The 18,208-nt window shown below is 35.5% G+C and overlaps 1 protein-coding gene across 2 annotated transcripts in view; it reads right to left on the reverse strand.

Annotated features, from left to right (window-relative positions):
* The window catches only part of LOC138331057 (calcium/calmodulin-dependent protein kinase kinase 1-like), a 248,457-nt gene that overhangs the window by 75,004 nt on the left and 155,245 nt on the right, over positions 1 to 18,208 (reverse strand). The window contains exon 1 of one of the 2 annotated variants that reach the window (XM_069278509.1): positions 9,321 to 9,595. The exons of the other annotated variant lie outside the window; for it this stretch is intronic. Within the exon in view, the coding sequence (XP_069134610.1) occupies positions 9,321 to 9,424 (104 nt within the window). The 5' untranslated portion in view covers positions 9,425 to 9,595. Of the gene's footprint in view, positions 1 to 9,320; positions 9,596 to 18,208 lie in introns of those variants that run through there. 2 annotated transcript variants of the gene reach the window in all.

The raw sequence follows: 18,208 nt of genomic DNA on the forward strand, positions 1-18,208 counted from the left end.
TAGGAGTTTTACTGTATATGAGAAACAGCTGACATCCCCTACTGTTGGAGTTATAGGAGTTTTACTGTATATGAGAAACAGCTGACATCCCCTACTGTTGGAGTTATAAGAGTTTTACTGTATATGAGAAACAGCTGACATCCCCTGCTGTTGGAGTTATAGGAGTTTTACTGTATATGAGAAACAGCTGACATCCCCTACTGTTGGAGTTATAGGAGTTTTACTGTATATGAGAAACAGCTGACATCCCCTACTGTTGGAGTTATAGGAGTTTTACTGTATATGAGAAACAGCTGACATCCCCTACTGTTGGAGTTATAGGAGTTTTACTGTATATAAGAAACAGTTGACATTCCCCTACTGTTAGAGTTATAGGAGTTTTACTGTATATGAGAAACAGCTGACATCCCCTTCTGTTGGAGTTATAGGAGTTTTACTGTATATGAGAAACAGCTGACATCCCCTACTGTTGGAGTTATAGGAGTTTTACTGTATATGAGAAACAGCTGACATCCCCTACTGTTGGAGTTATTTGGGTTTTACTGTATATGAGAAACAGCTGACATCCCCTGCTGTTGGAGTTATAGGAGTTTTACTGTATATGAGAAACAGCTGACATCCCCTGCTGTTGGAGTTATAGGAGTTTTACTGTATATGAGAAACAGCTGACATCCCCTACTGTTGGAGTTATAGGAGTTTTACTGTATATGAGAAACAGCTGACATCCCCTACTGTTGGAGTTATAGGAGTTTTACTGTATATGAGAAACAGCTGACATCCCCTACTGTTGGAGTTATAGGAGTTTTACTGTATATGAGAAACAGTTGACATCCCCTACTGTTGGAGTTATAGGAGTTTTACTGTATATGAGAAACAGCTGACATCCCCTGCTGTTGGAGTTATAGGGTTTTACTGTATATGAGAAACAGCTGACATCCCCTGCTGTTGGAGTTATAGGAGTTTTACTGTATATGAGAAACAGCTGACATCCCCTGCTGTTGGAGTTATAGGAGTTTTACTGTATATGAGAAACAGCTGACATCCCCTACTGTTGGAGTTATAGGAGTTTTACTGTATATGAGAAACAGCTGACATCCCCTACTGTTGGAGTTATAGGAGTTTTACTGTATATGAGAAACAGCTGACATCCCCTACTGTTGGAGTTATAAGAGTTTTACTGTATATGAGAAACAGTTGACATCCCCTACTGTTGGAGTTATAGGAGTTTTACTGTATATGAGAAACAGCTGACATCCCCTACTGTTGGAGTTATAGGAGTTTTACTGTATATGAGAAACAGCTGACATCCCCTACTGTTGGAGTTATAGGAGTTTTACTGTATATGAGAAACAGCTGACATCCCCTACTGTTGGAGTTATAGGAGTTTTACTGTATATGAGAAACAGCTGACATCCCCTACTGTTGGAGTTATAGGAGTTTTACTGTATATGAGAAACAGCTGACATCCCCTACTGTTGGAGTTATAGGAGTTTTACTGTATATGAGAAACAGCTGACATCCCCTACTGTTGGAGTTATAAGAGTTTTACTGTATATGAGAAACAGCTGACATCCCCTACTGTTGGAGTTATAGGAGTTTTACTGTATATGAGAAACAGCTGACATCCCCTACTGTTGGAGTTTATAGGAGTTTTACTGTATATGAGAAACAGCTGACATCCCCTACTGTTGGAGTTATAGGGGTTTTACTGTATATGAGAAACAGCTGACATCCCCTACTGTTGGAGTTATAGGGGTTTTACTGTATATGAGAAACAGCTGACATCCCCTGCTGTTGGAGTTATAGGGTTTTACTGTATATGAGAAACAGCTGACATCCCCTGCTGTTGGAGTTATAGGAGTTTTACTGTATATGAGAAACAGCTGACATCCCCTGCTGTTGGAGTTATAGAGTTTTTTACTGTATATGAGAAACAGCTACATCCCCTACTGTTGGAGTTATAGGAGTTTTACTGTATATGAGAAACAGCTGACATCCCCTACTGTTGGAGTTATAGGAGTTTTACTGTATATGAGAAACAGCTGACATCCCCTACTGTTGGAGTTATAAGAGTTTTACTGTATATGAGAAACAGCTGACATCCCCTACTGTTGGAGTTATAAGAGTTTTACTGTATATGAGAAACAGCTGACATCCCCTACTGTTGGAGTTATAAGAGTTTTACTGTATATGAGAAACAGCTGACATCCCCTGCTGTTGGAGTTATAAGAGTTTTACTGTATATGAGAAACAGCTGACATCCCCTGCTGTTGGAGTTATAGGAGTTTTACTGTATATGAGAAACAGCTGACATCCCCTACTGTTGGAGTTATAGGAGTTTTACTGTATATATGAGAAACAGCTGACATTCCCTACTGTTGGAGTTATAAGAGTTTTACTGTATATGAGAAACAGCTGACATCCCCTGCTGTTGGAGTTATAGGAGTTTTACTGTATATGAGAAACAGCTGACATCCCCTGCTGTTGGAGTTATAAGAGTTTTACTGTTAGAGTTATTGGAGTTTTACTGTATATGAGAAACAGCTGACATCCTCTACTGTTGGAGTTATAGGAGTTTTACTGTGTAAGAGAAACAGCTGACCTCCCCTGCTGTTGGAGTTATAGGAGTTTTACTGTATATGAGGAACAGCTGACCTGGTTTGTTCTCCCCATATACTTGTTGTTTCTATAAAAACTGTTAAGCTAATGGCTGGCTAATATCACCAGATACCCCTCAGTCAGACTATGTCAACCAAATGTTTGAAAATAGAACCAAATATGTGTTTATTATTCAATTTTGCTTGTTATGAGCACTTTCATTGGCTTAAAAATTTACTTTATCAACCCATTTTATTCCAATTTTACTGCTATGGTTTCCCGCCATTTTAAAATAAAAAAAAACAAAACAAACAAAAAAGTGACTGCAAGTTAATTTTTCATACATGAAAAATATGTGATATTTTCAATGCAAATCCTGTTGTTTGCATCTTAGTAAACCCAGCCTAGTTTCTGAAAAACAAGAGGCCCATGGGCCTTAACGGTCACCTGAGTTAGAATATATAATGAAACAAATAATGAAACAAATTAAAGACATATAAACACTATATGCTGGGCCTTGAAGTTGGTCAGTGATTTATGAATTTGACTTTTTAGACTATGAAGAGTATTTGCTTCCATCAAACTGTGAATTTAGAGGTATTTTTTGAAATTTTAATCATTTTGACCCTGTTTGGTCCTGCCCCTCTGGTGCCCCAGGGGGTCATCGAGGACGGATATGGATGTTAAAATGCTATATCTTAGGCTAATAATTCTAATCAAGTATGACTCATTTCCTACGGAAATTGGGCAAATAATGTTCACAAATATGTTTTTCCTATACAAACTAAAGTAAACTTGACCCCTCCCCAGGGAGTAAAGTGAGACCCCAAGGTCATATAATTCACAATTTTTATAAAACATCTTAAGACCTTTCCATCTATAATTTTAGAAGATTTTTGAAGTTTTAGCCTATTTGACCCTTTTTTTAGCCCCGACCATCTGCCCCCAGGGGGTCGGCCAGGACCAATGTGGATATGATATTTAAATACTATCTCAGGCTAATAATTCAAACCAAGTTTGACTCGTTTCCAATGAAAATTGAGCAAAACATGCTCATAAATGTGTTTTTCCTATATAAACTATAGTAAACTTGACCCCCTCCCCAAGGGGAAACAGGAGACCCCAGGGTCATATAATTTACAATTTTTGTAAAGGACCTTAAGACCTTTCTATTTATGAAAAGTATTTGATTCTACCATTTCCAGAACTTCAGGAGAAGATTTTTGAAGTTTTAGCCTATTTGACCCCTTTTGACCCCGCCCCTAAGGCCCCTGGGGGTCAGTCATAGAAAATTTGTTAATAGGATTAAATGGCCATCTCATACTGATAATTCTGACAACATTTGACTCATTTCCTATTACAAATGACCAAATAATGGGCAAAAATGTGTTTTCTCAATATAAACTATAGTAAACTTAACCCCCTCCCCAGGAAGAAACTAGAGACCCCAGGGTCATATAATTCACAATTTTTGTAAAGGACCTTAAGACCTTTCTATCTATGAAGAGTATTTGATTCTACCACATCTGTGAGTAGAGAAGAAGATTTTTGAAATTTTACTCAATTTTACCCCTTTTGGCCCCCTCCCACAGCCCCCTGGGGGGTGGGGACCATATAATTCACAATTTTGATTGGCCTTATGCCTTAGAAGGTTTGTGCAAAATTTCATTGAAATTGCTTCCGCAGTTTTGGAGAAGAAGTCGAAAATATAAATTGTTTACGGACATACGACGCACGACGGATGACGACGGACAAAAGGCGATTAGAATAGGTCACTTGAGACTTCGTCTCAGGTGACCTAAAAAGTCAATGTTTAAACTATATATCACTAGCAAGAAAAAAATTTTTACTGGGAAAATGCGGACTTGAACGATCCATTGATGAGACATAACCAGTACATGGTTTACCGTAACCACTTGTACGCAGTTAATTTGCTACGCAGTTAATTTGCTTTTATAACTTCTACTAAACGTCCTGATTTATAAATTAAATTGTATGATGATATGTATGGATACATTTTACTTTATATGTATCAATTCAAATAAACATTACCGTGCGAATGGTTTCTAGTAATTAAGGGCAGTTTTATGTTGCAATAAATATTACATGTATGTTTCTGATCGCAATAAATATTTCTATCTGTCAAAGTCCATATAGACTGCAGAATAAATAGATATTTTCTCATATCTCTGTAACACATCATTTACTTTGTCTGTTGTCTGAATGAAGTGGACATATTACCTGGACACGATGTCCACCTGTAGTGGACACCGTGTTCACACGTAGTGCACTCCGTGTCTACCTGTAGTCTAAACCTTGTGCACTCCGTGTCCACCTGTAGTCTAAACCTTGTGCACTCCGTGTTCACTCGTAGTTCACACCGTGTGCACAATGTGTAACCTTTAGTCTACTACCAACTGTAGATATAATATCAAAATGTTATCTCAGGCTAATAATTCTAAACAAGTCTTACTGATTTCCTATGAAAATTGAGCAAAAAATGCTCATAAATATGTTTTCCCTAAATAAACTATAGTAAACTTGACCCCTCCCCAGGGGGAAATGTGAGACCCCAGGGTCATATAATTCACAATTTTCATAAAACATCTTAAGACCTGTCCATCTATGGAAGTATTTGATTCTACCATTTCCAGTATTTAAGAAGAAGATTTTTTAAAGATTTAGCCTATTTGCCCCTTTTGGCCCCGCCCCTCTGCCCCAAGGGGGTTGACCAGGACCAATATAGATATGATATTAAAATGATATCTCAGGCTAATAATTCTAAACAAGTTTGACTCATTTCCTATGAAAATTGAGCAAAAAATGCTCATAAATGTGTTTTCCCTATAAACAAGGACATAGTTATTCAGATCCCCCGCCAATGGACATATCAAAGCTGAAGTAAGTTTGATTGTGGAGACTTATGTGTATAAAAAAACCCAGGAAAAAGGAAGTTGAGCTAAAGAAAGATGGTGTATAATTCAAGTAGAGCGGGGCTGCAATTGTTGAATCAGGTATACAGCCTTGACATTTATATTAGACTATATACACAAAGATGGGTGGAGTTTTGCAAAGTAACACATTTACCATTTACCATGATATTTTCAGCAATGTTTCCATGGTAACGGAAATAGTGCAAAAAATGAAAACCTAAAAATAGCAAAAGGTACAACTAGACCATAAAAAGAATGTGTCTATGAAGTTTCGTGGAAATATCTCTGCTGGTTTTAGAGTTATGCTCCGGAAATGAACCTGCTACAAAAATATGATATTTTCAGCAATGTTTCTATGGTTACAGAAAAAAGGACAAAAAGTGAAAACCTCAAAATAGCAAAAGGCACTACTAGACCATAAGAACAATGTATCTATGAAGTTTCATGGAAATATCTCTACTGGTTTTAGAGTTGTGCTCCGGAAACGATTCTTACGCAAAAATCTGACATTTTCAGCAATGTTTCCATGGTTACAGAAAAATGTACAAAAAGTGAAAACATTAAAATAGCAAAAGGCACTACTAGACCATAAGACTAATGTGCCTATGGAGTTCCGTGCATATATCTCAACCGGTTTTCCAGTTATGCTGCAGAAACGAACCTGGTACAAAAATATGATATTTTCAGCAATGTTTCCATGGTTACGGAAAAAGTCCAAAAAATGAAAACCTAAAAATAGCAAAAGGCACTACTAGACCATAAGAACAATGTGTCTATGAAGTTTCATGGGAATATCTCTGCTGGTTTTAGAGTTGTGCTCCGGAAACGATTCTTGCCCAAAAATCTGCCATTTTCAGCAATGTTTCCATGGTTACAGAAAAAAGTACAAAAAGTGAAAACCTTAAAATAGCAAAAGGCACTACACTACTAGACCATAAGAACAATGTGTCTATGAAGTTTCGTGGAAATATCTCCTCTGGTTTTAGAGTTATGCTCCGGAAACGAACCTGGTACAAAATATGATATTTTCAGCAATATTTCCATGGTTACGGAAAAAATGCAGACAATGAAAACCTAACAAGAGATCCCAGAGGGATCTTTGCGCCCACCAAAGAATGATCTATGTCTGACAATGGAAAGAGGGATCTTTTCCCTGCTTTTCAAACTTTTTCAAACACACTACATATAAAATTTGAGACAGATCGCTATAGTACTTTCTAAGAAATAGTGGTAACAAACTTCAACAATGAAATCTAAGATGGCGGCCGGTTGGCCATCTTGTTTACCAATCAGTCCCAAAAGGCATTATGCATCAGTCCTAAAAGGTACTATGCACAACTAGGGTACAAGAGGAACCTATCAATGGAATTTGAGAAAGATCCCTTACGTACTTTCTGAGAAATAGCTATAACAAACTTAAACTATCAAAATCCAAGATGGCCGTCGGTCGGCAATCTTGTTCATTGATCGGTCCCAAAATGCAATATGCACAACTAGGGTCCTAGGGGAACCTATATATGAAATTTGAGAAAGATCCCTTCAGTACTTTTTGAGAAATAGCGGTAACAAACTTTAACTATCAAAATCCAAGATGGCCGCCTGTCAGCCATCTTGTTCACCGATCGGTCCCAAAATGCAATATACACAACTAGGGTCCTAGGGGAACCTGTATATGAAATTTGAGAAAGATCCCTTCAGCATTTTTTGAGAAATAGCGGTTTCAATATTTAACTATCAAAATCCAAGATGGCCGACAGGCGGCCATCTTGTTCATCGATCGGTCCCAAAATGCAATATGCACAACTAGGGTCCTAGGGGAACCTATATATGAAATTTGAGAAAGATCCCTTCAGTACTTTTTGAGAAATAGCGGTAACAAACTTTAACTATCAAAATCCAAGATGGCCGCCTGTCGGCCATCTTGTTCACCGATCGGTCCCAAAATGCAATATGCACAACTAGGGTCCTAGGGGAACCTGTATATGAAATTTGAGAAAGATCCCTTCAGTACTTTTTGAGAAATAGCGGTAACAAACTTTAACTATCAAAATCCAAGATGGCCGCCTGTCGGCCATCTTGTTCACCGATCGGTCCCAAAATGCAATATGCACAACTAGGGCTCTAGGGGAACCTGTATATGAAATTTGAGAAAGATCCCCTCAGCACTTTTTGAGAAATAGCGGTAACAAACTTTAACTATCAAAATCCAAGATGGCCGCCTGTCGGCCATCTTGTTCACCGATCGGTTCCAAAATGCAATATGCACAACTAGGGTCCTAGGGGAACCTATATATGAAATTTGAGAAAGATCCCCTCAGCACTTTTTGAGAAATAGCGGTAACAAACTTTAACTATCAAAATCCAAGATGGCCGCCTGTCGGCCATCTTGTTCACCGATCGGTTCCAAAATGCAATATGCACAACTAGGGTCCTAGGGGAACCTATATATGAAATTTGAGAAAGATCCCTTCAGTACTTTTTGAGAAATAGCGGTAACAAACTTTAACTATCAAAATCCAAGATGGCCGCCTGTCGGCCATCTTGTTCACCGATCGGTCCCAAAATGCAATATGCACAACTAGGTTCCTAGGGGAACCTACATATGAAATTTGAAAAAGATCCCTTTAGCACTTTCTGAGAAATAGCGGTAACAAGAATTGTTAACGGACGGACGGACGGACGGAAGGACGGACGGACGGACGGACGGAAGGACGGACGGACGGACGGACGGAAGGACGGACGGACGACGGACCACGGACGAAAGGCGATTTGAATAGCCCACCATCTGATGATGGTGGGCTAAAAATAGCAAAAGGCACTACTAGACCATAAGACAAATGTGTGTTTGAAGTTTCGTGGATATATTTCTACCGGTTTTAGAGTTATGCTCCGGAAACTATTTGTACGGACGGACGGACGGACGGAACCCATTTGTATATCCCCCGTCAACTTCGTTGGGTGGGGGATAGCTATAGTAAACTTGAACCCCTCCCCGGGGGAAACCTGAGACCCCAGGGTCATATAATTCACAATTTTTGTAAAGGACCTCAAAACCTTTCCATCTATGAAGAGTATTTGATTCTACCATTTTAAGAATTTCAGAAGAAAATTTTTGAAGTTATAGCCTATTTGACCCCTTTTGACCCCAACCCTAAGGCCCCTGGGGGTCAGTCATGGAAAATTGGTTAATAGGATTCAATGGCCTTCTCATACTGATAATTCTGACAATATTTGACTCATTTCCTATGATTAAATAATACTCAAAAATGTGTTTTCCCTATATAAACTATAGTAAACTTAACCACCTCACCAGGGGAAAACCTGAGACCCCAGGGTCATATAATTCACATTTTTTTAAAGGACCTTAGGACCTTTCTATCTATGAAAAGTATTTAATTCCATCACATATGTGAGTGGAGAATAAGATTTTTGAAATTTTAGTCAATTTTACCCCTTTTGGCCCCTTTCTTATGCCTTAGAAGGTTTGTGCAAAATTTCATTGAAATTGCTTCAGCAGTTTTGGAGAAGAAGTTGAAAATGTAAATTGTTTGCGGACATACGACGCACGACGACGGACAAAAGGCGATTAGAATAGGTCACTTGAGACTTTGTCTCAGGTGACCTAAAAAGTCAAGATTGGACTGAGAAAAAATAATTTTGTTGATGCTGTGACGTCACAACGCTTTATTGCATGGGTAGCCATGAAATACAGTCTCAGACGACATGAGTGTATTGCCCTAGACAAGCCAGTATTACACGTGTAGGTAGGAGAGAAATATAGATAATTACCTTTCAAAAAATCGGCTGAGGGCTTCTATAGAGACACTGCTATTAGTTGACAAAACACCCCTATTGGACTTTGATAGAGTCTTCCAAGCATTCATCTGAATCATGCTGTCAGTTAAAGTTCAGCTTTAAACCAGTAATTGTTGGAATCCATTGTTGAATATGAACTTGGAGATAAACACATCACACTCAGAATTGTGTGGATCGTCCTAATGTACCAGTGGATATCATATATCGGGCAAATAACACTCTTTTCACGCTTTGATAAAACTTCCGGGACAACTTTAGTGACACTTATAAGGCTCACGTATAACTGATCAGGCTGTCACAGGAAATCATACACAAAGGTCGCTATACACATTTTGTTTGTTTGTTTATTAATGAAAAGAGGCAGGAAGTAAACAAAAGGTGATGCATTAAAGTGTCACTATGAAAAACTTTTCCCTTTCATTCAAACAGAGCAAGACAACATCGATTAATCAATCCCTTCAGGAAGTATTGCATCTTTCCTCACTATTCAAAAATTTCTGGATTCATGTTTTGATTAAATTGCTTTGGAACTTCCAAAAACCTGTGGGGAATTACACAAACAAGTCTAACGCAGCATGAATAGCAAAAGGAAAATTAATGGAAAACCAGAAAAAACAAAATGGACTGATGTAATAAAATGCAATTATTTTGAATGAACTTTAACATGGATAGACACATGCTCCAACTTATTAAGGTTACATTTCTATAAAATTGTTGCTATTGACAGCATCACTTATTTAGAATTTGGCAATTTCCTGAGTTGTTGATCAGTGTGTTTATTTTGTTTTGTGAATGAAACAGCATGTATAAACAACACAAAAATTACATCAGCCTATCATAGATATCATCCACATTTTCTGAATTGTTGCTAAATAACACAAAGTCACTAGATATAATCAGTCATTAAAATATAAATAGTCGAACAGTCACTAGATATAAATAGTCACTAGTACTAGATATAAATAGTCACTAGATGTAAACACTCACTAGATATAATTAGTCACTTGATATAAATAGTCACTTGATATAAATAGTCACTAGATATAAATAGTCACTAGATGTAAATAGTCACTAGATATAAATAGTCACTAAATGTAAACAGTCACTAGATATAAAAAGTCACTAAATATAAATAGTCCCTAGATATAAACACTCACTAGATATAATTAGTCACTTGATATAAATAGTCACTTGATATAAATAGTCACTTGATATAAACAGTCACTAGGTATAAATAATCACTAGATGTAAACAGTCACTAGGCTTAAATAGTCACTAGATGTAAACAGTCACTAGATATAAACAGTCACTAGATATGAAGAGTCACTAGATGTAAACAGTCACTAGATATAAATAGTCACTAGATGTAAACAGTCACTAGATATAAATAGTCACTACATATAAATAGTCACTAGATGTAAACAGTCACTAGATATAAATAGTCACTAGATATAAACAGTCACTAGATATAAATAGTCACTAGATAGAAATAGTCACTAGATAAAAATAGTCACTAGATATAAATAGTCACTAGATAAAAATAGTCACTAGAAATAAATAGTCACTAGATATAAATAGTCACTAGATATAAATAGTCACTAGATGTAAACAGTCACTAGATGTAAACACTCACTAGATATAAACAGTCACTAGATACAAATAGTCACTAGATATAAATAGTCACTAGATATAAATAGTCATTTGATATAAATAGTCACAAGATGTAAACAGTCACTAGATATAAACAGTCACTAGATACAAATAGTCACTAGATCTAAATAATCACTAGATGTAAACAGTCACTAGATATAAATAGTCACTAGATATAAACAGTCACTAGATATAAACAGTCACTAGATACAAACAGTCACTAGATATATATAGTCACTGGATATCGATAGTCATTAGATATAAACAGTCACTAGATATAAATAGTCACTAGATAAAAATAGTCATTTGATATAAATAGTCACTAGATATAAATAGTCACTAGATATAAACAGTCACTAGATATAAACAGTCACTAGATATAAATAGTCACTAGATATAAATAGTCACTAGATATAAACATTCACTAGATATCGATAGTCATTAGATATAAACAGTCACTAGATATAAATAGTCACTAGATAAAAATAGTCACTAGATATAATCAAAGTGCCAAGGCCACTCATAGATGCTGTGAATGAAGGACTCAAACAAAGGAATAAAGAAATTGGTTTTTCATTTAAATATAGAATTAAGTAAACTATACATACGTGTGCAGTGTTGAATTTCGGAGTTTAATAAAAAAAAATATTTACGATATACCGTATTTATTTTATGATATTTGAAGTTTTTCAAGAACAATAAGTTGAATAACTTATTATTCTGAAATAACTGTAATAAATTTCATTTCTAAATTATTTTTGAAATAACGATTTCAACACCAATGAAACCGTTTAGAATCTGAGTATCATTTTTTTTATAATTCTTTATTAATTGCTAAATTATCAATTTCATCAATGTCTCTTCAAAGACAAAAAAATAATAAGTAAACATTTTCGTATCTTTATATCCACTTAACATTGAAGAATATTTTCAGAAAAATATAACATTAGAAATATTACCATTTCCGGATATGTTTTGGTTTCCTTTTTAGAAAACTAACATTGCTTTGACGACTTTTGACTAATAAATTATGGCCAAATACTTCTGTCAAATAAAAGGTACATTATTTCATTACGTATATCACTCGGATTTCTTTTAAATTCACAAGAATGCTAGCCTTTAACATCAAGAAAACTTCATGTAATGTATCGGACTTTAGCAAGTCTTCATAAGCCTAACGTTAACAGCACAGCTGCAGTAGAAACTGGTTGGCGAAATATTATCGTGCAGAACATTTTAATCGTGAGTTTTGCTTTGCCGACTTTTGACTTATAATAAAACATGGACATATATTTTTGCCAAGTAAAAGGTACATTATTTGGTTACTTATAACATTCAAATTTCTTTTGAATTCATAAGAACGCTATCATCAAGAAAACTTCCTGCAATACATCGGACTTTAGCAAGTCTTCATAAGGCTACCGTACATTACACGGCAATATAAGTTCATTTGTCACATTATGTTGCTCGTACATAAAGAGATCTATATTATCATTATATATTTTATAAGTTTATGCTGATAGATTTGATACTTTTTCCCTTTCAATATACCGCAGTTGTCTATAAACAAAAGACAGAACTCCCAGTGACAGATCAAGGGAGGAGGCACGTACTCAAAACTATTAACTTTCACTGCGCAATAATATCTCGATATAGTTCGTCAATACAACCAACACAAAAAACTTTATAAGCGTTATAAGAACTTTCTTTTGCAGTTACCTTCCTATCATTTGATTACAATAATCAATTATTAGCATGAATTACGTAAAATTTAAATAAACATACACAATCCAAAATCCACTGAAAGTCTGTCGCGGAAGAAGACAGCGACGGCGGCGTTGTTCGTGATTTTCGGGAGACCAGTGGAGTATTCGGAGTAATACAAATATCATAGAGTCCCAACTAAACACTTAAAACACTCCTTCCATGGTGTATACGTATGTACAAATTCTATGTCCGTGGTTTTGAATATTGGGGTTTTATTTTTTCATACCATCAAGTATTACGTGAAATGAACAAAACAACTTTTAATTTTCATTGCGGAGTGGTTTCATTGTTTTGATGTGCACAGGCTCTCCGAGCGTACCTAAGAATGCTGTTTCACAGCATCAAACAGTCACTAGATATGAAGAGTCACTAGATATAAATAGTCACTAGATATAAATAGTCACTAGATGTAAACAGTCACTAGATGTAAATAGTCACTAGATATAAAGTCACTAGATATAAATAGTCACTAGATGTAAACAGTCACTAGATATAAATAGTCATTAGATATAAACAGTCACTAGATATAAATAGTCACTAGATATAAATAGTCCCTAGATATAAACACTCACTAGATATAAATAGTCAATAGGTATAAATAGTCACTAGATGTAAATAGTCACTAGATGTAAACAGTCACTAGATATAAATAGTCACTAGATATGAATAGTCACTTGATGTAAATAGTCACTAGATATAAATTGTCACTAGATATAAATTGTCACTAGATATAAATAGTCACTAGATGTAAACAGTCACTAGATATAAATAGTCACTAGATATAAATAGTCACTAGATATAAACAGTCACTAGATATAAATAGTCACTAGATGTAAATAGTCACTAGAAATAAACAGTCACTAGATATAAATAGTCAATTGATATAAATAGTCACTAGAAATAAATTGTCACTAGATATAAATAGTCACTAGATGTAAACAGTCACTAGATGTAAACACTCACTAGATATAAACAGTCACTAGATACAAATAGTCACTAGATATAAATAGCCACTAGATATAAATAGTCATTTGATATAAATAGTCACTAGATGTAAACAGTCACTAGATATAAACAGTCACTAGATATAAACAGTCACTAGATACAAATAGTCACTAGATATAAATAATCACTAGATATAAATAGTCACTAGATAAAAATAGTCACTAGATATAAACAGTCACTAGATATGAAGAGTCACTAGATATAAATAGTCACTTGATATAAATAGTCACTAGATATAAATAGTCACTAGATGTAAACAGTCACTAGATGTAAACACTCACTAGATGTAAACAGTCACTAGATATAAATAGTCACTAGATATAAACAGTCACTAGATATAAATAGTCACTAGATATAAACAGTCATTTGATATAAATAGTCACTAGATATAAACAGTCACTTGATATAAACAATCACTAGATATAAATAATCACTAGATATATATAGTCACTAGATATGAATAGTCACTAGATATAAATAGTCACTAGATATAAACAGTCACTAGATATAAATAGTTATAAAAAGACACTTGATAAAAATAGTCACTAGATATAAATAGTCACTAGATATAAACAGTCACTAGATATAAATAGTCACTAGATATAAATAGTCACTAGATATAAACAGTCACTAGATATAAATAGTCACTAGATATAAATAGTCACTAGATATAGATAGTCATTAGATATAAGTAGTCACTAGATATAATATGTGTGTGAATTTGGTTTCCAATCAGTTAGAAAATACTAGAACCAACAAGAGATCCCAGAGGGATCTTGGCGCCCACCAAAGAATGATCTATATGTGACAAAGGAAAGATGGATCTTTTCTCTACTTTTTAAACTTTTTCAAACATACTACATATAAAATTTGAGACAGATCGCTTCAGTACCTTTTGAGAAATAGCGGTAACAAACTTCAACTATCAAAATTAAAAATCCAAGATGACTCCTTGGCGGCCATCTTGTTAATCAATCGGTCCCAAATCACAATATGCACAACTAGAGCCCTAGTGGAACCTACATGTGAAATTTGAGAAAGATCCATTCAATACTTTCTGAGAAATAGCGATAACAAACTTTGAATATCAAAATCCAAGATGGCTGCCTGGCAGCAATCTTGTTGACCGATCAGTCCCAAATCACAATATGCACAACTAGGGCCCTAGGGAAACCTACATATGAATTTTGAGACAGATCCCTTCAGTACTTTCTGAGGAATAGAGATAACAAACTTTGAATAACAAAATCCTAGATGGCTGCCTGGCAGCCATCTTGTTGACCGATCGGTCCCAAAATGCAATACGCACAACTAGGTCCCTAGGGGAACCTACATATGAAATTTGAGACAGATCCCTTCAGTACTATCTGAGAAATAGCGATAACAAACTTTAACTATCAAAATCCAAGATGGCGGCCTGGCGGCCATCTTGTAAACCGATTGGTCCAAAAATGCAATATGCACAACTAAGGCCCTAGGGGAACCTACATATTAAATTTGAGAAAGATCCCTTCAGCACTTTTTGAGAAATAGGGATATCAAACCTTAACTATCAAAATCCAAGATGGCCACCTGGCGGCCATCTTGTTTTTCCTATCAGCCTCAAAATCTGTATGGCACAACTAGGGACCAAGGGTAACCTCCATGTGAAGTTTGAACAAAATCCCTCCTGTAGTTCTCAAGAAATATCGATAACAAACTTCAACTGCCAAAATCAAAGATGGCTGTCTGGCGGCCATCTTGTTTTTCCGATAAGCCACAAAATATGTATGGCACAACTAGGGACCAAGGGTAACCTCCATGTGAAGTTTGAACAAAATCCCTTCAGTAGTTCTCAAGAAATATCGATAACAAACTTCAACTGCCAAAATCAAAGATGGCTGCCTGGCAGCCATCTTGTTTTTCCGATCAGCCTCAAAATCTGTATGGCACAAATATGGACCAAGGGGACCCTCCATGTGAAGTTTGAACAAAATCCCTGCAGTAGTTTTTAAGAAATAGTGATAACAAGCATTGTTTACGGACGGACGACGGACGACGGACAACGGACCACGGACGCAGGGCGATTTGAATAGCCCACCATCTGATGATGGTGGGCTAAAAACGTATCTTATTGATACAAGGTTTGATTTCCTACATCCTAACCTTGTATATCTGTGCTGTCCTGGACATAGCGTTCTAAGATCAGACTTTCATTAGTGTGGTCTTAAATGAAATTTTACGTGGCACAAACCTAGATTTGAGTTCTGCTCACTACTCCGCTTATTCCCAAATACAATAAACATTTAATTCATAGAGTCACTGTATATATAATTAAACACAATGCATTGGAAATGATACCTTTTTCTTTTCTATTTAAAGCCAATTGTGTGCTGAACTTTTGTTTAAAGTATGTGCTGCACACATTCTAATTAAATATTGATTGAACAAGAAACAGCAACTTTAATGAGGGCTGTGGAAAAGCCAATTAAAATTGACAGTTTTTTTCTGCTAAATGTGGGGTTTCCCAACACGATTAGCTGTGGCAAACTGCTGGCAAGAGTTGAATTAATTTGGGTAACAAAGGGGCAATTCTCACGCTAGAATTTAAAACTGTGTAACAGCGTTACAACATTTTGAAGACTTGACACCTAATTAACAAGAGACATACACAAAACAGAAAATGTTTGGCTGAATTATTATTATATTGTTACATTTTCTCTATAGTCACATACTTTTATATAAGGGCTGTGGTGGACCAATGGTTAAGATTACTACAACATTACGACAAGCCCTCTACCTCTGGGCCGTCAGTTTGAATCCCATGTGGGGCAGTTTCCAGTTACTGATCGCTGGTCGGTGGGTTTTCTGCAGGTACTCTGGCTTTTCTCCATCTATAAATCTAGCACGACCTTAAATGAGCCTGGCTGTTAATAGGACGTTAAATCAATCAAAACAAATCTCCTCTAGTCACATTTTTACTGTTTTACAAAGTAAACCAATAGTTCCTACATCAACGATCATTATTTTATGGGAATTAAAACCTGATCAAATTGTGCGCTATTTTACAACAGTTGCAAATACTTTCCCTGCTTTAGAAACAACAAAGCTGTTGAATACTGTACATACATGTAAAATGAATTAGCCTATATACAATCTGTAGTGTGTAAAAACAATTCGGCGAGGCGATGTAATGGTAAATCAATACTGTTGGGTACAACACAATTCTCATAGAACATTACGAGTACAAAGTTAATGGTCGTGATACTGTGGGATCTCTGGACGTTCCATTGATAGTGACACAATAGTACCACCCAGGAGAGCTGTTAGCTTTCATTAGTTTTCCTCTGGAAATTGTATGATATATTTCACATTGCATGATCTGAGGAAAGACATACATTCAGATGCCAATCTCCTTTTCTTGAGCTAAATGATTAATGCCAAGGCTTTGTGGTTTTATTTTGTTTGATGCCCTTTTTAACAGCCGGAATCATTTCAGAATGTGCAAGGTTTAGCAAGCAAATCATCAAAGCCAAAGTTCCTGGAGAAAAAAACATTATTGTCAATTGAACTACTAATAATTGAAATATCAGGTGGGTGACTATCATTGGTGAATCTCAAATCCACAGTCCTAAAAATGTGTAATGCCTTATTTTCTTTTCCTTCCACCTTAAGACATATTGATGATTTGGCTATTACCGCTGTCATCATGTGTTCTTGGGTTCAAAATTCAGCAAATTTTAATACATTTTACTGGCAACTAACAAAATTTCATTGAAATTTAATCACAGGTGGTATTATAAGCCTATTTAGACAAAGAGGTATTAGGACTAAAACACAAGGTAGAATTCCCAAAGGTGTTTGACATTCATGTATTTCAAAGTAAACAGCACAAATATTTCTCCATACCACTGACCACATCAATGATAATAATCAGAATATATACCTATCAAGTAATATCTGATTTAGATCAAAGTCTGCCACCAGAGGACTATAGAAATAATCTTGTACCAATTCAAACTTCCCAAGTTTTCACAGAAACTTAAAAAAGGAAGATTTTAGTACCAAATTCCTTTGGTTTTCACAGAAACTTACAAAAGGCAGAGTCTTAAAAAAATACCAAATTCCTGGGGTTACACAGACATGTTAACCTTTGGTGAGCAAAAAGAGGTAGATTTTTTACTCAAAAGCGGTAGCATTACACGTGGCATTTTTCGCGAAGCGTCAGAGATATAAATATCAATAATATGCAAAATAATTACAAAAACATATTTTGTTAACAAATTATGATTTAACTTTAATTATCACCATAGGCCATGCATTGGTGGCTCATTTTGTATTTTTTAAATCTTAATTAAGGCTTATATTAAATTTAGAAGATGAAAAATGCCAAAAAATACATTGTATAATTTTATTTCAATACTATTTATCACCTTTTTTAATTATACATTTTTTTTTTT

Source organism: Argopecten irradians, chromosome 9 (genome assembly GCF_041381155.1).
Source record: "Argopecten irradians isolate NY chromosome 9, Ai_NY, whole genome shotgun sequence".
NCBI classification, from domain to species: Eukaryota; Metazoa; Mollusca; class Bivalvia; order Pectinida; family Pectinidae; genus Argopecten; species Argopecten irradians.